The sequence below is a fragment of the Lampris incognitus genome, chromosome 12, assembly GCF_029633865.1.
Source record: "Lampris incognitus isolate fLamInc1 chromosome 12, fLamInc1.hap2, whole genome shotgun sequence".
NCBI classification, from domain to species: Eukaryota; Metazoa; Chordata; class Actinopteri; order Lampriformes; family Lampridae; genus Lampris; species Lampris incognitus.
In genome coordinates, this window is record NC_079222.1 from 50,081,902 (window position 1) to 50,102,807 (window position 20,906).

The 20,906-nt window shown below is 44.7% G+C and overlaps 1 protein-coding gene across 2 annotated transcripts; it reads right to left on the bottom strand.

Annotated features, from left to right (window-relative positions):
* Window positions 1-1,802: 1,802 nt before the first annotated feature.
* LOC130121767 (SEC14-like protein 2) lies at window positions 1,803-18,741 on the bottom strand. Of its 2 annotated transcripts, XM_056290649.1 has the most exons (12): window positions 18,636-18,741; window positions 18,261-18,336; window positions 14,715-14,758; window positions 13,196-13,258; window positions 12,820-13,008; window positions 9,212-9,307; window positions 9,025-9,085; window positions 7,641-7,724; window positions 7,440-7,546; window positions 4,633-4,772; window positions 3,392-3,561; window positions 1,803-3,240 (listed from the first exon to the last, which is right to left on the bottom strand). In XM_056290649.1, exons 1-12 carry the CDS (start codon window positions 18,687-18,689, stop codon window positions 3,122-3,124), a joined length of 1,203 nt encoding a protein of 400 aa, XP_056146624.1. In that variant the 5' UTR covers window positions 18,690-18,741; the 3' UTR covers window positions 1,803-3,121. The 2 variants fall into 2 exon arrangements, with proteins under 2 accessions (XP_056146624.1, XP_056146625.1); XM_056290650.1 differs by lacking the exons at window positions 18,261-18,336; window positions 18,636-18,741 and adding an exon at window positions 14,944-15,002.
* Window positions 18,742-20,906: the final 2,165 nt, after the last annotated feature.

The window sequence follows — 20,906 nt, forward strand, 5'->3', positions numbered from 1 at the left end:
AGTCTGAAAACTAAAACTCATGTTTCTACCAAGCTCTAGTCTGAAAACTAAAACTCATGTTTCTACCAAGCTCTAGTCTGAAACTAAAACCCATGTTTCTACCAAGCTCTAGTCTGACACTGAAACTCATGTTTCTACCAAGCTCTAGTCTGACAACTAAAACGCATGTTTCTATGAAGCTCTAGTCTGAAAACTGAAACTCATGTTTCTACCAAGCTCTAGTCTGAAAACTAAAACTCACGTTTCTACCAAGCTCTAGTCTGAAAACCGTTCCACTCAACAAGTACAGCAGGAAGGCTTCATCGTCAACCATGATTCATCCGAGCTAAACTTCCTCCAAATCACATTCATCTTCATTCAACATCATGCGTCATCATCCGTCATCTTGTTTTATCATTTATTTTTTTAACAGCAAAGCCAGCACGTGGGTCCGGCCCTGGGTTAGACCCGGAGTGATCCTGCAGAGTGGATGTTGTGGCGTCCAGTTGTTTCTTATCCAGTTAGCTCGCCCCAGCTGTTATGTAAAGGCGCATGGCATTGATGTAATCCCCCTCTCCCCCCTCCCGGTGCGTGTCTGTCCGCCAGCAGCGGCTGCAGGATGCTGATGCAGAACTATGAAGAGTCTGTCTTCCGCATTTCAGCCGAGTCAGCATCTATCTATCTATCTATCTATCTATCTATCTATCTATCTATCTATCTATCTATCTATCTATCTATCTATCTATCTATCTATCTATCTATCTATCTATCTATCTATCTATCTATCTATCTATCTATCTATCTATCTATCTATCTATCTATCTATCTATCTATCTATCTATCTGTGTATGTCTGTCTGTCTGTCTGTCTGTCTGTCTGTCTGTCTGTCTGTCTATCTATCTATCTATCTATCTATCTATCTATCTATCTATCTATCTATCTATCTATCTATCTATCTATCTATCTATCTATCTATCTGTCTGTCTGTCTGTCTGTCTGTCTGTCTGTCTGTCTGTCTAACTCGGATATACAGAACAGGATGAAGATGAGTGATGAAGAGTGTGTGTATCGTGATTTAGATTATTCATAAGTTTATGACAAATGAGGGAGGCGTGAAGACATGGTTACATGAGTCACGTGGCTGTGTGACGACAACACGGAGGAAGAGTTACATTTGTTGCCCCTGCTGCTACTGTCAGAAGGCTTTGCTTCCGTTTAAAAGCTTTAAGTCACCCTGATCTGCGAACCGAACGAGTCCGGATGTCGAAAAAAAAGAAAAGTAACTAGATGGTGATAAATAGGTGGTGATAAGTAGATGGTGATAAAACGATAATTTATTTGTCATTGTCTTTGTACATTTTCAAAGTAGCCCACAAACATTCAGTCACTCCGCAGCTCTTTAAATGATAATCCCAGACCCGTTAGCTGTCACAGCGCACAACCACGTGGTCCAACATACAGAAGCAACCGCTCAGGTTTCACTTTTCCTCTGACGTTATCGACTGGTAATAGGCCTCATACTGGACTAGTGACGACAAGTGACAGCAGCGCACTTGTACTGAAACCAGACGCGCGCGCGCACACACACGCGCACACACGCGCACGCACACACACACAGTATCAGCTGTTGAGGCGTCGGGGTGTTTCATCACTGTGAAGAAAAAACATTGTCAAGAAACACAAAAGCCTTTCGGAGCGAGTTGTGGTGGGTTGTTTCTCCATCTGGTCTGAGCTGCTTCCTGCTGCACCAACACACCTTCAGGCCGGGCTGCAGGGTCCTTCACAGCGACACTTACATCCCACAGCAAACACACAGTCAGAACCCGAGTCAGAAACCCTTTATTTGTCATTTCATGTCATGCACTTGCGCACATGAAACATGGTTTCCCCAGCCCACAGCAGTGCAACACAGAGACAAAAACACAAGTCCAAAACCTACAAGAGCAACAAGAACACACATACCCACACTAACACACATATCTAAACATCAAAAACCACTGTCCAGCAGAGCGACCGCCAGCCAGGATGACTGTGGGAGCTGCTGGTCTGCATGGGCTAGCAGTTAGCTTAGCCTGCCCCGCTTCCACCTCCTGTCAGACCGCCCTCGGTGTTTCCTCTTCGGGCACAGCTCCAGCCGAGACCGTGGTCCCTGGGCCCACAGGATGCAGCAGACCAAGCTCTCCCAGCTGCTCCAGCGCCAGCTCTCCCAGCCAGACACCTTCAACACACCTCCCCACACTCCACACGATGACACTAAAAACACAGGCTAGGCAAGGCCGCCGCCAGACCGCCCTCGGTGTTATCGGAACTGCCGGTGGGCTAGCAGTTAGCTTAGCCTGCCCCGCTTCTGCATCCTCGGTGTTTCCTTTATGGGCACAGCTCCAGGCAGGGCCGTGGTCCCTGGGCCCACAGGATGCAGCAGACCAAGCTCTCCCAGCTGCTCCAGCGCCAGCTCTCCCAGCCAGACACCTTCAACACGCCTCCCCACACTCCACACGATGACACTAAAAACACAGGCTAGGCAAGGCCGCCGCCAGACCGCCCTCGGTGTTATCGGAACTGCCGGTGGGCTAGCAGTTAGCTTAGCCTGCCCCGCTTCCGCCTCCTGTCAGACCGCCCTTGGCGTTTCCTTTATGGGCACAGCTCCAGGCAGGGCGGTGGTCCCTGGGCCCACAGGTCGCGGCAGACCAGGCTCTCCCAGCCGATCCAGCACCAGCTCTGTTTATAATGTTTATAATGTGATGTTCGAGGCATTTGTCCCTGCACAGTATTCATGCACCATGTCACACTCGTGTTGTGTCTGCTCAGAGCTGCCTGAGGGCTTGAGGAAGTTTTGATTCATTACAACACAAAATGACCAAACTTCCATAAATCTACTTTGTTTGAAATGAAAAAAGGAAAAGATGCTGTTGAGGTGGCGCTGCATGAAATGTTTGTTACGTTTACTATAATTCAGTTTAATATTTTGGTCGATGCCCTAAGTTGTCCTGTTCAGGTCGATATCGTTCTACTTAAACAACTGGATACAAAATCATAGAGAGTGAATATTGTCAGCCAATCACATCACTTTAAATTCGGGGTCAGAGAGTTTCACCACGTGTTATGGGTATTTTGCAGGTGGTAGTGGAGACGGGACACTCCATCACTGCTGGCTGCTCTGTGGGCTCTGGGTGGGGCTGTCTGCAGGAGGATGAACCTCCACTTTGTAGCTCACCTTCTTGGGCTGCAGGAGGCTATAGCTGTTATCAAAGCACAGCACATCTGTGAAAATGGGAAGAACGAACCTTCTCAGCAGCAGCATTTACTTTACCAAATAAGTGGCGAATAATATTTCTGCATGTTTGCCTTGAAAGAGATAAAACCTCGAAAACATTTTCTCGTGTGTCAGTTCTGACTCTGAATCAGTCCTTACAAACTCCAGGCTCTGAGCAGATGAGTGAGCTGTCTTCTGGAACAAGGTGTGCGTTATAACGTTCACTCGGTAGCACTTCCAGCATGTCAGCCACCTTTTCACTGCCCCCTCTCTGGGTCTGCCTGTAGACGCCGAACCCGATGTCAGCTCCATCACTGGCAAACTGCCACCTAGGAGGGAGGCAGGAGGGCAGAGAAGAAAGAGGCTTTGTCAAGAGATCACCAGAAAATATAACGGATGACGCAGATTTCTGGCAAATGGTGAGATGTGGTCAAAATCATCAGACCAGAATCGTTTAGGAAAAAATAACACAAAAATGATGGTAATTTTTTCCTTTACAAAGGAATCTGTTTCACATTCGCTAACCAAAACAAATAGACCAAAATACCCTGTTTTGGAGCCAAGATGTGACCAGCACTTTGGAGGACTTAGGCCAGTGATGTCCAAACATGTGCCACGGGGGGCTATGTGTATGCCGATTTTCATTACAACCCAACACTAAACCAGCTGATGCCATTGATTAGTTTTCCCCAATCTGACTGATGTTGTGTTGCTCATTGAAATAAGAGGTTGTAGGTTCCGGTTGAATGAAAACCTTAATACACGTGGACCTCCATGGCACATGGTTGGAGATGACTAATCTAGGCCTTCCACAGCCATGGATCACTTGTTTGTTTGTTTTTTGTTTTTTTGGGGCTTTTTCCCCCCTTTTTCTTCCCAGTTCTATCCAGCCAATTACCCCACTCTTCTGAGCAGTCCCGGTCTCTGCTCCGCCCCCTCTGCTGATCCGGGGAGGGCTGCAGACTACCACCTGCCTCCTCCCATACATGTGGAGTCACCAGCCGCTTCTTTTCACCTGACAGTGAGGAGTTTCACCAGGGGGACGTAGCGCGTGGGAGGATCACGCTGTTCCCCCCAGTTCCCCCTCCCCCTGAACAGACGCCCCGACTGACCAGAGGAGGCGCTAGTGCAGCAACCAGGACACATACCCACATCCGGCTTCCCACCCGCAGACACGGCCAATTGTGTCTGTAGGGACACCCGACAAAGCCAGAGGTAACACAGGGATTCGAATTAGCGATCCCCATGTGGGTAGGCAATGGAATAGACTGCTACGCCACCCAGATGCTCCAGCCATGGATCACTTGTGTCTGGATTGTCACAAATGTGTGCTGATTACGAAAACTGACAGTCTCAGCTTTTAAACATGCAGTAGTTATGCAGTAGTATGCAGTGGTAACCTCAAAAGGCTGTTGGAGGTGTTGACGTCATACACAAGCTGTAACGTGGCACCACGGCCGATGGTCACACTGCTGTCATACTGAACCTTCACTGAGTCCTGAACATAATATGACTTGGGGACGGTACCACCATAGTTGATCTGCAACCACATCATAACGTTTTAGCATTTATTCAGACTGCATGTGATATAAAGCACTTCTTTTGCCTGTCTTCTCTGTCCATCTAAAGTCTTCTCTAACCATCTAAAGAAAATCTTCTCTAACTATCTTAAGTCTTTTCTAACCACATAAAGTCTTCTCCAACCACCTAAAGCCTCTAGCCATCTGAATAAAGTCTTCTCTAACCATCTAAATAAAGTCTTCTCTAACCATCTCAAGTCTTCTCTACCCATCTGAATAAAGTCTTCTCTAACCATCTAAATAAAGTATTCTCTAATGTCTAAAGTCTTCTCTAACGTCTAAAGTCTTCTCTAACTACCTAAAGTCTTCTCTAACTACCTAGAGTCTTCTCTACCCATCTGAATAAAGTCTTCTCTAACCATCAGTCTTCTCTAACCATCTAAATAGTCTTCTCTAACGTCTAAAGTCTTCTCTAACTACCTAGAGTCTTCTCTACCCATCTGAATAAAGTCTTCTCTAACAATCAGTCTTCTCTAACCATCTAAATAGTCTTCTCTAATGTCTAAAGTCTTCTCTAACTACCTAAAGTCTTCTCTACCCATCTGAATAAATTCTTCTCTAACCATCTAAAGTCTTCTCTAACAATCTAAACTCTTAACTAACTATCTTAAGCATTCTCTAACCATCTAAATTCTTCTCTAACCAGCTAAAGTCTTCTCTAACCATCTAAAGTATTCTCTAACCATCTAAATTCTTCTCTAACCAGCTAAAGTATTCTCTAACCATCTAAAGTCTTCTCTAACCATCTAAAGTCTTCTCTAACAATCTAAACTCTTAACTAACTATCTTAAGCATTCTCTAACCATCTAAATTCTTCTCTAACCAGCTAAAGTCTTCTCTAACCATCTAAAGTATTCTCTAACCATCTTAATTCTTCTCTAACCAGCTAAAGTATTCTCTAACCATCTAAAGTCTTCTCTAACCATCTAAAGTCTTCTCTAACAATCTAAACTCTTCTCTAACCATCTAAATTCTTCTCTAACCAGCTAAACTCTTATCTAACCATCTAAATTCTTCTCTAACCATCTAAAATCTTCTCTAACAATCTAAACTCTTATCTAACTATCTTAAGTATTCTCTAACCATCTAAAGTCTTCTCTAACCATCTAAAGTCTTCTCTAACAATCTGAACTCTTCTCTAACCATCTAAATTCTTCTCTAACCAGCTAAAGTCTTCTCTAACCATCTAAATTCTTCTCTAACCAGCTAAAGTCTTCTCTAACCATCTAAAGTCTTCTCTAACCATCTAAATTCTTCTCTAACCATCTAAATTCTTCTCTAACCATCTAAAGTATTCTCTAACAATCTAAACACTTATCTAACTATCTTAAGTATTCTCTAACCATCTAAAGTCTTCTTTAACAATCTAAACTCTTCTCTAACCATCTAAATTCTTCTCTAACCAGCTAAAGTCTTCTCTAACCATCTAAAGTCTTCTCTAACAATCTAAACTCTTCTCTAACCATCTAAAGTCTTCTCTAACAATCTAAACTCTTCTCTAACCATCTAAAGTCTTCTCTAACCATCTAAATTCTTCTCTAACCATCTAAACTCTTCTCTAACCATCTAAAGTATTCTCTAACCATCTAAAGTATTCTCTAACCATCTAAAGTCTTCTCTAACCATCTAAAGTCTTCTCTAACCAGCTAAAGTCTTCTCTAACCATCTAAAGTCTTCTCTAACCATCTAAATCCTTCTCTAACCATCTAAAGTCTTCTCTAACCATCCAAAGTCTTCTCTAACCAGCTAAAGTATTCTCTAACCATCTAAAGTATTCTCTAACCATCTAAATTCTTCTCTAACCAGCTAAAGTATTCTCTAACCATCTAAAGTCTTCTCTAACCATCTAAAGTCTTCTCTAACAATCTAAACTCTTCTCTAACCATCTAAAGTCCTCTCTAACAATCTAAACTCTTCTCTAACCATCTAAAGTCTTCTCTAACCATCTAAATTCTTCTCTAATCATCTAAACTCTTCTCTAACCATCTAAATTCTTCTCTAACCAGCTAAAGTATTCTCTAGCCATCTAAAGTATTCTCTAATCATCTAAATTCTTCTCTAACCATCTAAAGTCTTCTCCAACCATCTAAAGTCTTCTCTAACCATCTAAATTCTTCTCTAACCATCTAAATTCTTCTCTAACCATCTAAAGTATTCTCTAACAATCTAAACACTTATCTAACTATCTTAAGTATTCTCTAACCATCTAAAGTCTTCTCTAACCATCTAAATTCTTCTCTAACCATCTAAAGTCTTCTCTAACCATCTAAAGTCTTCTCCAACCATCTAAAGTATTCTCTAACCATTTAAAGTCTCCTCTAACCAGCTAAAGTCTTCTCTAACCATCTAAATCCTTCTCTAACCATCTAAAGTCTTCTCTAACCATCCAAAGTCTTCTCTAACCAGCTAAAGTATTCTCTAACCATCTAAAGTCTTCTCTAACCATCTAAAGTCTTCTCTAACCATCTTAAGTCTTCCCTAACCATCTAAAGTCTTCGCTAACCATCTAAATCCTTCTCTAACCATCTAAAGTCTTCTCTAACCAGCTTAAGTATTCTCTAACCATCTAAAGTCTTCTCTAACCATCTAAATAAAGTCTTTTCTAACCACCTAAAGTCTTCTCTAACCATAGTTTGGCAGTGGGGGTTTCCATCAGGGTCAGTAAGAGTTCCACCATACACCATGGGAAGCTGATCTGCATCAATATGCTGACGTAACACTTCCTGCCAGTTATCTATAAACAGGGGGAAAGCAAAAACAATTTTTAGATCTGTAAACATCTCAAGTAATGTTGAAATTATACTCAGCATAAAAAATAATTATTGTACCTCCCAAAACGAAAATCTTGCATTGTGTTTCCTCACGCAGAAAGTGTTTGAGCAGCTTGTAGACCATCGGAAAAATCATAGGAGCTGCAGCAAGACGAGAAACGGAGAAAAGCTTAAAAAATAGATGAAACCTTAAATAAAGAACACATAACCCCTGCAAAAGGTAGACCTGGAACCACATCTCAAACAGAACACACACACTGATGTTAGCGTCAACCATACAAAGGTAACAACAAGCTCATTGGAAGCAGTTAGGGGTTAGATGTCTTGGTCAGGGCTACCTCGACATTTTTGGGAGGGAGGACCCGGGAATCAAACCAGCAACACTCCCGTTACTGCTATTCCCAATCATCTGTGAATAGTACAGGTAGCCATTTTAAGTCTAATTAATGGTCACGGCAATTTGCATATGAAACTGATCAATAGTTTTGGTTGTGACGCAACTGTGGCAGTTTGGGCCGTTATGCCACTGTATTGTTTATGAGGGTGGGGGTACCTGCAGTCACTGTATTATTTATAAGGGTGGGGGTACCTGCAGTCACTGTATTGTTTATAAGGGTGGGGGTACGTGCAGTCACTGTATTGTTTATAAGGGTGGGGACACCTGCAGTCACTGTATTGTTTATAAGGGTGGGGGTACCTGCAGTCAGCTGAGACTAAAGAGGTCACTTAGATGATGATGGATGTTTCTCCCACTAAACGTTGTGTCCAGATGAACTGACTAGACTTTCTGGGATTTTGTTGCCTGGATTACTGAGCATGCATGTCAGGAGTGATTTGTGACAGAAGGGTACCAGCAAGCGTTAAAGGGAAGGTTTACAGGATGGTTGTGAGACCAGCTATGTTGTATGGTTTGGAGACAGTGGCACTGACGAAAAGACAGGAGGTGGAGCTGGAGGTGGCAGTGTTGAAGATGCTAAGATTTTCATTGGGAGTGACGAAGAAGGACAGGATTAGGAACGATTATATTAGAGGAACCGCTCAGGTTGGACGGTTTGGAGACAAAGCAAGAGAGGCAAGATTGAGATGGTTTGGACATGTGTGGAGGAGAGATGCTGGGTATACTGGGAGAAGGATGCTGAATATGGAGCTGCCAGGAAAGAGGAAAAGAGGAAGGCCAAAGAGGTTTATGGATGTGGTGAGGGAGGACATGCAGGTGGCTGGTGTGACAGGGGAAGACGCAAAAGACAGGAAGAGATGGAAATGGATGATCGGCTGTGGCGCCCCCTAACGGGAGTAGCTAAAAGCAGTAGTAGTAGTAGTAGTAGTAGTAGTAGATTACTGAGCATGCATCAAGACCTCCAGTTACCTGACCACCTACTCTACCTCCTGAGCCACTGCCATCCCCTTGAGGTATATAGTAGGTTATGTAGGAGAAACATACCTTTTATAAGAAACACTCTTTTCAACCCCTCAGGATAGTTTTCTTCAAACATGGTTAGAATCTAGCAGAAGACAGCAGAACGGTGTTCAGATACTTAATTTAGTGTGTGTGAAAACACAGTTGTACACGAGTATCCATGCATATGAACCTGTTCATGCTTGGTTATGGTCCTTGCGTTAGTATTTACCTCTCCATAGGTTTCTACTGCAGGCTTCCAAATGTGCTTGAGCCCAAGCCCTTCACAGTCATAGATCAGAGTAATGGCTTCAATATTCTTCCCCATCTTAGAAAGGAATAAAAGGTTATAGAAGATCCAAAAGAAGAAGAGAAGAGAGGAAAGTAGAGGAGAGGGGAACATGAAGACAAAGTAAACAATTATATGCAATGACAACTGTGTCCAACGTAACATTCCCCCCCCACTGGCCCACTTGGCCAGTAGATGAGAGTTATACTGGCCCCTTGTAATGCTTTGAGAGCCTTGTTAAGAGACTAATCTGTAGCATGTTACCGCCCACCCTTGAACCCCAACAACAAAACAGATCCACTGATGACGCAATACCCACTACACTCCATACCACCCTCACCCGCCTGGAGGAAAGGAACTCCTATGTGAGAATGCTGTTTGTAGACTACAGCTCAACGTCCAACACCATAGTCCCCTCTAGACTCTAAACCAAGCTCAGGGGCTTGGTGCAGCTGGATCCTGAACAGCTGCACCAGCTTGTGCAGCTGGATCCTGCACTTCCTGTCGAGCCAGCGACAGATGGTGAGGATGGGCTCCAACACCTCTGTACCTCTGATCCTCAACACAGGAGCCCCCCAGGGCTGCGTCCTGAGTCCCCTCCTCTACTCCTTGTACACCCATGACTGCATAGCCACACATAGTTCCAACTTGGTGATAAAGTTTGCTGACGACACGACGGTGATGGCCTGATCTCCGACGATGTGAGACGGCATACAGGGGAGAGGTCAACAATCTAACCAAGTGGTGCCAGGTGAATATCCTCTTTCTCAATGTCGACAAAACCAAGGAGCTGATTGTGGACTACAGGAAGAGAGGGGGGAGGCTGGACCCCATCACCATCAACGGGACTGCTGTAGAGAGGGTCAAGAGCTTCAAATTTCTCTGTGTCCACATTACCGAGGACCTCGCCTGGGATGAACACACCAGCCATGTGGTGAAAAAGGCACAGCAACGCCTCTTCTACCTCAGGTGACTGAAGAAGTTCGGCATGGGGCCCAAGATTCTACAGGCCTTCTACAGAGGCACAACCGAGAGCATCCTGACTGGATGCATCAGCGCCTGGCATGGGAACTGTACTGCCCACAACCAAAAAACCCTGCAGAGAGTTGTGCAGATGGCCCAGGACATCAGTGGATGTGAGTTTCCCTCCGTCCAGGACATATACAATGGACGCTGTGTCAGCAAAGCCCGCAAGATTATCAAAGACCCCAGCCACCCCAATTATGGACTGTTCCAGCTGCTACCATCAGGTAAGTGGTACTGCAGCCTCAAAGCCCGGACCAGTAGGTCTGGAACAACTTTTTCCACCAAGTAACCAGGCTTCTGAACAAAGAACATTAAAGACACCAAGCCTGGTGCCGGACTGACTGGTGCTGACCTATGGTCTTCAGCGGATCATCAGTTTACACACACACACACACACACACACACACACACACACACACACACCATACACTGTTTATTATTATTTCTGCTTTCTCGTTGTGTTTTGTTGTTATTTATTATTGTTGTTGTTGCAGTGTTGAGGAGCCGAAACACAAGAATTTTACTCTCTTGTACTTGTATAATGAGACGTAACAAATAAAGAATCTTGAATCTCTTGTATATTTTCAATGGCCCGGCAGCCAAAAAATGAAAACAAGCCCGCCCCCATAATTTTGGTAATATATTCATTGTATAAAATATGATAGGTCCGTTTGTTTCCTCATAATGTGTCAAGTAAAATAAAATTGATTCTCATATACAACTAGTTCATTTTTATAACTTTTTTCTAAATTTCCCCCCCCTTTTTTCTCCTCAGTTGTATCCGGCCAATTACCCCACTCTACCGAGCCGTCCCGGTCTCTGCTCCACCCCCTCTGCCGATCCGGGGAGGGCTGCACACTACCACATGCCTCCTCCCATACGTGTGGAGTCACCAGCTGCTTCTTTTCACCTGACAGTGAGGAGTTTCACCAGGGGGACGTAGCACGTGAGAGGATCACGCTATTCCCCCCAGTTCCCCCTCCCCCCCGAACAGGTGCCCCGACCGACCAGAGGAGGCGCTAGTGCAGCGACCAGGACACACACCCACTTCCCACCCGCAGACACGGCCAGTTGAACTTTCGCAAAGTACCGCCCCAGAACTGTGCTTGTCCAATCCTACCTTAGCAACGGTTTCTATGTGAGGGAGGTCCGTCAAGCTTTCAGACAGACAGCAAAATGCTGAAACGGTGTGCCTATGGGATCTGCAGATCGATACTAGGCATGTGAAAAGTTTGGAGGGGTGTAATTTTCTTTCCCTTTCCAAAACCCAGAACACAAGAAGCGCAATGTCGGCAATGGATTTGACCCCATGGCCAGCTTAATCCATCCAAAAACCACCAAAAATACCTGTCTGCCCCAAGCTAAGCTTGCTACTAGCTATTATTGATAGCTAATATAGCTAATGTATCATTACTGTGTGGCGGACACTAGGGGCTATGCCTCTCACCCAGCAGGGCTGTGAGCTGGGGGCGTGGTTTACGTTCCCGGGCTCGCCGGGGCAGGGTTGTTCCTGCTGCGGTTGGTTTTTGGAGTTGAGGAATAAACATCAAACTCGCCTTGGTCTGCTGTGTTTTTCCTCATTCCTGCCACATTGGTGACCCCGAATTGAACATGTTTGGAGCAGAAGAAGAGTGTGAATCCATTTCGGCCACGCCGCCCCACGCCGCCTCGCCGCGGCTGTGAAACTCCCAGAGTTCTGGCAGAGCGACCCGGCCTCGTGGTTCCAGCATGTCGAGGCGCTGTTCCACCTGCGTGGAATCTCCGCGGACGACTCCAGATACTATCTGGTCGTCGCTGCGCTGGACCAGCAGTCCACACACCGGGCCATGCAGCTGTTGCGCAACCCCCCTCCGCAAACACGATAAATACGTCGCCCTCAAACATCTTCTGCTCCGGAGGTACAGCCTATCTGCCGCAGAGAGGGCAGATAGAATCCTTTCCCTATCCGGTTTGGGCGACGGGACGGCTGTGGATCTCATGGACAACATGCTGTCGCTGCTAGGCTCGGACGAAGGTGGCTTCCTTTTCCCGCACGTTTTCCTGCGCCAGCTCCCGTCTCCTGTGCGCGCGGCTTTGGCTAACTCCCCGTGTCTGGCCGCTTTTTGATAATTGTCAGTGCCCTTTAAAAAACAAACCCCTTGATCGGCCTTTGCAGGGAATTACTGACAAACTGTACAAAACATACCACAGTCACTGTGGTCCACCCAGGAGTATTGTTGCGTCCACAAAATCAGAAAGCCTCTCTTTCTTTTCGCAGCCTCGTACGATGTTTCTTTCGCGGACATTTTTTCAATACGAGTATGACGTATGAGTGACGTCAGGGCGGGAAAGGTTTAAAGGGACATACACATGACTCTGGTTGCCAGGCACTGGCCAATCAACTTGCCTTGCATAAACTTTTTCTGGCCCCAGGCCACCGGTTATGTCAGGCCCTGTCTGATATATTGCAAGAAAATGAGTTCTTTATTCATTTGTGAAAAATAAAATAAAATAAAACAAAGCAACAGAAACATTTTCCTCCTCACCTTCTCAGATTGTCTCTGACACTCCCTCTGGAGACGCTCTGTGTCTCGGATCTTGGTCTTCATGAAGTCCCGCTTAGTAGCTGACAGAAGCAGACCTTTGGGATCTAAGGGGCCAATGACATCATACCAGACAGGACTTCCCGCGCGATCATATCCACACATCCCCCCAGAAAAATATTTCTCAATCACCTGATGACGATATGATAGATTACAATGGAATGCAATACACATTTCTCATGTATATAAGTGTGTGGTACGAACAAGTCTATATTTATGAAGGACTTACGAGAGGACAAAAATGATAACAACAAAGGGAGACAAACTTAATAACACGTCTGTAATGCGTGACCCATATTGTGACAAACAAACTCTGTACCTCTGGAGGCTTCCAGTCAGATATGATTGTATCTACTTTCATCTGCTTCCTGAACTCCAGGTGCTGCAAAGAAATGAGATATATATTGTAACGTGCATGGATAAGTAGACACGTTGGTCCTTGACTAACGGGTTGAACTTTTTAGTCGACTGGTTAACATTGTCGCTTGCGGAGTGGGAGACAGGGGTTCGCGTCCCGGCTGTGGCGGTTCCCGGGCTGCCCCCTTACTTCGCTACATTGGTGAAAGTCGAGTTTGTGTCAGGTTGGGTCAGGATTTTCTGCTAGAAAGTCGAGTTTGTGTCAGGTTGGGTCAGGACTTTCTGCTAGAAAGTTGAGGTTGTGTCAGGTTAAGTCAAGACTTTCTGCTAGAAAGTTGAGGTTGTGTTAGGTTATGTCAGGGCTTTCTGCTAGAAAGTTGAGGTTGTGTTAGGTTAGGTCAGGTCTTTCTGCTATAAAGTTGAGGTTGTGCCAGGTTAAGTCAGGACTTTCTGCTAGAAAGTTGAGGTTGTGCCAGGTTAAGTCAGGACTTTCTGCTGGAAAGTTGAGGTTGTGTCAGGTTGTGTCAGGACTTTCTGCTAGAAAGTTGAGGTTGTGTTAGGTTAGGTCAGGACTTTCTGCTAGAAAGTTGAGGTTGTGTTAGGTTAGGTCAGGACTTTCTGCTAAAAAGTTGAGGTTATGTCAGGGCTTTCTGCTAGAAAGCTTCAGGAGGGCTCTCTGCCAGAAAGCCCTGACCTAACCTGACATAACCTGAACTTAACCCTAACCTTAACCCTACGCTTACCTTAACCTAACCTTCACCAATAGCTTAACCATGCTAACTCACAACCTAATGTCTGGCTGCTTTAGGAAACAGGTTCGAAGACTCTCTGGCAGGAAGCCCTGAAGGCAAAACTTCTCCCACAACCTAGCCCCCACCACCCCATATGCCCAGCAGGGGCGCTGTGCACCTCTGCCATGAAAATGCCAAGAGCGCGCTTGCCATGCCCCGTGCACAGTGCACTATGAAGCAAGGCTGGGTGGAAAAGTGGGCAACTGCCCCAGGCCTCTGGGTTCACCATGTGTCCATTGGTTTGTGATAATTTGACAACTGTGATCATTTAAATGCAAATTGGTATGGTAATATGCACAATTTGAACACAAATGGGCCCGTATCAATATACAATGAGAGAAGACAGTTATCTTTTTGGTCGGCCCGTAGCACATTTTTGCCCGAGACCCCTGGCAGGTTGATCCAGTCAGGCTACCAAGTCGATAGTGTTTTGTGCCATGCGCTTTGATACACAAAAATGGGGCGCTATGTAGAGTCATTATCTCTAACCATCTCTTTTTACCACACACACACCATGTACACAGTGTCACAATGCTTGTGAGGGCAGAACAACATACAGGCCTGTCAAGCAGATGCAGATGAACACATACAAGAACACATGGACTATGCAAACACAACAGACTCAGCTCAAAAGTACCACAACATGATGTGGATGAAGACATGTGTTACCTCAATGGTCCAGTTCCTTACCTTCCTAATCATCACTTCGGCTTTTAAAACGTTAAAGTTACGTGCTGGAAACAGAAAAAGAAATTAAAAAAACGTGATTAGAATAACGACTTTTGCAAATTTTCAAATGCTATGACTATTCCAAATGAAAAGATTGTAGGTATAATGCTCAGTAGGTCACTGTACATGAGACATTAGAAATACATGAGAAAGGGATCTATGAGCTTGGCAGTACTGGCATCTATTAAACCTGAGAGTGTGTAGAGCGTCATGGGGTGTATAAACGACAGGATTAAGACGGATCCAGTCTTGCTTTGCTACCCATCACTTACATGCAAATGTTAAATGAAACTACGCTGTCAGATCTGACACCGTTTATTCTGGTTTTACGGAGGCAAAGACACGGACCTTGCTCGAAAGCTAAAGCAAATATTGAACAAAAAGGGACATGTATTGATTCAGCTCTCCTGGAACCACATGAATGAGTCACCAGACAGGCTCGCCGTGTCCTCCAACACCCACACTCAAGTCAAAAACACCACATATAAATACCCCAGGAACTCGGTTACTCAAAACTACACCGAGGAGCCACTGAGTCTGTAAAGAGACTGAGGATGCTCGTTAGTATGAATCCTTGATTTTAAAGTTCTCTGATGAGCAGCAAACATCTCCAAACCTGTTTCAGAAATGCCTTTTTTCTCATACCTTATTTATGAGTCATTCATGGTAACAACATGCAAAAACTAGTCTTTATGTTGACCGGAGAAATGATGCCCTGCGTTGCTCACCAGCTGTTAAATGATAATAATGTTAAATGATGATGTTAAATAATAATGTTAAATGATGATGTTAAATGATGTTAAATGATGATGTTGAATTATAATGATAAATGATAATAATGTTAAATGATAATGTTAATAATGTTAAATGATGATGTTAAATGATGTTAAATGATGATGTTGAATTATAATGATAAATGATAATAATGTTAAATGATAATGTTAAATGATAATGTTAATAATGTTAAATGATGATGTTAAATGATGTTAAATGATGATGTTGAATTATAATGATAAATGATAATAATGTTAAATGATAATGTTAATGTTAAATGATAATGTTAAATGATGATGTTAAATGATAATAATGTTAGATGATAATGTTAAATGATAATGTTAAATGATGATAATGTTACATGATAATGTTAAATAATAATAATGCTAAATGATAATATTAAATGATAATGTTAAATAATAATGGGCCAGATACAAGTTTTATTTCTTGATTATTCCAGCCAGATGTACTATAATGAATAAGAACAGGTACATAACATTAGGGAAAGTGTGAAACTGCTCAATACTATGTGGACCTTCACTTCTGATGTTATTTCATGTGTTGAATTCAACGACCGACTGATAAAACAATTGTGGGCTAGAAGATAGATGACCCTGGGCTCATGGCTCGAAACTTTCACATAGACGCTATCATTTCTGTTATATTTACTCTGAAAATGTTCTCTCTTCTTGCCTACATCAATTTCAATCGGGCCTACTCTGAAAATCTGTTTTTCATGGTTTTAGCGACCCACTGACTAAATGGCCTACGTATCTTCACAAAAGGGTGTGCTTGCCAGCCATCCTATAGATAAAGTGTTAGGTGTCATCAGCGTAATGACATCCTCCTCCTTCGATCCAAGTGTGCAAAATCATCTGTAGGTCCATGTAGGCTACACAATTTATCAAGAGTTATACCCTGAAAAAAAACCCAACATATTGGGATTGGCCTACTGAAGTGTGAGAGAGGAGATTTGTGACCTAGATCGAGGATTCCCTGTGAAGAGCCTTTCAGCAGACCCACAGCCACAGCTCACAGCACAACACCTGACTGTCCCGGCCTGTCCAAGAAAGACTAGCATGTGCTCTCATTAGGTTAGGCTAATGATGGAGAGGCTTGAATTGTGGTTTTCACCACCTAGTCAAATAAAGATAGGCTAAATGTAATTTCTAAAAATGTTACCCTCCCTGTAATAGTTTGTGGCTCCATATGTTGTCCCCTTGAGAAGCAGGAGACAAAAACATCCATGTTCTCATTTCATACGGGGCAACATTTGGAAACTGCTGCTGCTCAGAAATGTGCTTCAGATTTTCCAGATTACGCCCAAATGTTGCGTCTTTTTCTATAATTAAAAAAAAACACCCAAAGAATGCAGCAACATTTTCCTATGTCACTTTAGATATGGAATAAGGAACTGTACTCTGGCGAGCTTGCATGGACGAATGCGTCACAAGGCAGAGGTCTCGGTTTCTATAGCAGCTCATGTGTCCCATACACCGCACAGCCCAGGACGCCCCTTTATTTACACACAGAACACAACTACCACGCAACGACCTGCCCCCGAGGTCACAGCCGACGACATCAGTCTGTCACGGTCCTAAGGTCAGTCAGTCAGTAAACAGGACCCGGGCCCCAGGCCCCAGGACTCAGCACCCAGGCCGGGTCCCACACAACAACACATCCCAACATGAACAGAATATTTGATGAGCACATAAATCCTAACTTCAACCTGAACATAACAATCCCATCAGCCCCTGCACTCCCCCGGTCACTACAGTATGTTAAGTCTATATCTCTAATACAAACATAGGTCTTGGGTTTGAACAAACAGCACCGATATGCGAATTCACCCAACCAGTCAGCCTTCAGAGCAGGGATCAGGAGAATATATATATGTGTATATATATAAGATTTAGATATAGCTGTAAGATTTCAGTTTTCTGATTTGGATGTAAGATTTGGGCGACTCTTTGTTCTGCATGTATGAAAAAGTGACGTGTTAAAATGGTCTTGCGTTTCGGGGCTACTTAAAGCGCTGTCAGGGAAAGGTGGGGACACTTGTGTTTTGGTCAGCTGTCACAAACAGCAGAGTGTCCCCTGAGACCAGGACGGTGTGTGTCTGTTGTTGGTGAGGGTGAAACATCTCAGACTGCTCAGAGAGTCTGAGAGCTCCTGCCTGAGGGCTGAAACTGACTTCACCTACAGCCTATGGCCTGCACGCTCTCAAGTATCGGGGCATCTCTGCAAAACCTGTTCCCATGCAACCAGGCACGTCAGCAGCCTGTCAACCTTGAGCTTGGGCTTTGAAAAAACACCAGTTTCCAGCTCTGGCATGGCTGGGGCCCCTGCGGTTGGCTTATCACAAAACGAACCCATTTCATGTCCGTGTTGTTCTGACACTCTTTACAGGGCAGCTGACAAGGTCAGTAGGACCACATAGCTTTTGGTTATGGGCTTAGCTGTATCTGGTCTCCAGACTCACACCAGTTAAACCACAATGTTAAACACACATATCCCCCCATGGCAGAGGAGGTAGTCTATATAGACTACCATGACTCACAGACTCATATAGGTGTACCAAGAGCCCGATAAACGTGCCGTTTTAGTGACTCTGTAAACTGTTTCTGGAGGAACACGGGTCAGTCTAATGTTTTGCCACAATTAAGCCCGACTGGCAGAATCAGACCAAACACAAGCCATGAAGATTGTTGGTGAAGAAGGTTTTACTCTCACCTCTGAGCCAGCGGAGGAGGTAATGGTCATCCTGCGCGGGAAGGTTTGGCAGAATGTCCTGCAATCTGTCCCGGAACTGGTAACCAGGATGGATTCAGCATGATAAAAGACAATAAGTGATATCACTGGCCGACCGCAGCTCTAAAGCATGAATTCATGGTGCTGGCCTGTCCGGCGAGGATTGCTACAGCAGCCACCATGGCATGATAGAGTCAGGGATGCAGAACTTGACAGTGAAGATTTGCAGACTATGTGAGACTGGAGCCTCATCATTCACAACACTTCAGGTTTTCTATTCTAGGCTTACACAGAAGCCTACAAACAAGATGGTTCAGAGGAAAATAATACAAATTAATCATAATTTAGTCAACCAACCTCATTCAGGGCTTCTGCCTGCTTCAGGCAAAGGTCACCAACTCGCCCACTCATCTCGCCGGAGAAGCTTCACCGTGCATCTGCTGCAGAGACGCGTGTGAATGAGCTCTGTATTAGTGTGACGTAGCCAGCACACGCTCAACCCCACGCCCCTGCTGTTTTACCCAGGCTCCTCCTCCAGCCCCCTCCGGCTACCTCCACCGAGGTTCTCTGGTGGCAGGTTCATCAACTGACAGCCGGCGCCCCTCAAGCATCTTTCTTTGTCACCAGTCATTTCTGGATAGGGAAAACATTATCTGGTCCTCAAAGGGTGGAGGCTGGTGACCGATGGGGGCACATTTCAAAAGCTTAATATTTGCAAAAAACTTGGAAGTCTCCGAATCAAAGGGGTATTTACTTTTTTTCGAGACTTATTTGCTTCCAAGGAATCAGCGGCTGCAGCGATGTTTATTTCCTTGGTGAGTGAAGCGTGTCGACTTCCCCTGTCCGCTTTCCCTCGGCGGTGGAGATTTGTCATCCAACCAGCCTAGTCCTTCAACCTCTGGTCTTTACTCGTGTTGCCCACACCCCAGACTGTAATCCCAGCTGTGGAAAATAATGTTACTACGCGGTCATGAACCATTTATGCAGCATTGCAACATGTGAATGACCTTTCTGGGCAAGAAAAGGGTAGAAACTGTGCATACTGAAGTAAAGGTGGGGGTCCTACAGGCACTTTAAATGAAAAGAGTCGCAGGAAAGCTGTTTGAAAGAGATGCGAATAACATCTTACCTGAGCAAATTCCTGTCTTTAATGCAACCTCACCCGTACTATTTGCTTAAAACTTCTAGAATAAATAATGATAAGATAATGACAAACCCTGGTAAATCAGGGGCGGGCATAAGCAATGCAAGTATTTGTCTTACTGCTGGGTAGGATAGATGACTGCTCTGCCCAAAGCCTCTCATGAAACGTGTCTGTGGCCTGTAAAGAATGTCAGGGCAGGGGACAGCCCCTCTGCCCCCCCCCGCTATCTGCTTACTACCAACAACAACCAATCATGTGCTGGCACTGGCAGGGAATACTAACCAATCAGGAACCAGAAACACCTCATTTCCCCCAGCCCACAGCAGTACAACACAGAGACAAAAACACATATCCAAACACTACAACAACTTCAAGAACACACATATCCAAACTAACACACATATCCACACTAACACACATATCCAAACTAACACACATATCCACACTAACACACATATCCACACTAACACACATATCCACACTAACACACATATCCACACTAACACACATATCCAAACTAACACACATATCCAAACTAACACACATATCCAAACTAACACACATATCCACACTAACACACATATCCAAACTAACACACATATCCAAACTAACACACATATCCACACTAACACACATATCCACACTAACACACATATCCAAACTAACACACATACCCACACTAACACACATATCCAAAGTGTTGACATGTATGAAATGTGTGCTCTCAAGTGTAGAAGTACATCTTTACTTTTGTATTAACGCGGGCAAACTTTATACGGGTACTGTGTGACGGACAATGATAACAGCCAATGAAAAGCGCTGAGATTGGCACGTGGTCTGTGCGTATATAACGGTGCATCTGTCAATAAAGTTCATCTTTCTACGTTTGATCCCGGTGAGAGCGGAACTGACGCCCCGCTGTGTAGTTATTCCTCCGTAAAGTTAGCATTTATTTGGGTCTAGCACTGGGTCTACACGCCAGGATCCCTGAACAACTCAGCTTTGCCAACAGGTAATGGGCCCAGAGTTGCCGCGCGTGTGGGTTAGCATGCTAGCGCCACGAGTGGGCGGGGCCAAACAGCGGGGCGAGAGACCCGGGATGGAAAGTTCGAGAAGCCGTTGGTCTCGACTCGTCTTTGACGGAGATGAAAATAACCGTGAACTGTGGGAGACGACATTTTTGGGCCACCTTCGGTTACAAGGGGCTAAAGGACACTATTTTAAACGAACCTACCGACGACGATGGACGGGCAGCAGATGGAGCGGAAAATGCCTAGGTCCGTGCGGAGCTGATCCGGTTTCTGGATGGTAAAAGTGTGGGAGGCAGCGGACGATGGGCGGGAAGCGCTGAAAATGCTGAGACACTATTGTGCGGGTAAAGGACGTCTGACGTCACTTCAGAAGTCGAGCAGTGAGAGTGTGGCTGAATACGTTATCCGCGCATTGAGCAACGCTGGTGAGACGCTGAGTGATGGGCTGTTAAG

Excerpts from the sequence above, each read along its gene's own strand:
- LOC130121767 (XM_056290649.1), bottom strand. The coding sequence starts at position 18,689 with ATGAGTGGGCGAGTTGGTGACCTTTGCCTGAAGCAGGCAGAAGCCCTG. Across the intron at positions 7,547-7,640 it reads CAAGATTTTCGTTTTGGGAG|ATAACTGGCAGGAAGTGTTA; the intron begins GTACAATAATTA and ends CCCTGTTTATAG. Across the intron at positions 3,562-4,632 it reads ACCTCCAACAGCCTTTTGAG|GTGGCAGTTTGCCAGTGATG; the intron begins GTTACCACTGCA and ends CCTCCCTCCTAG.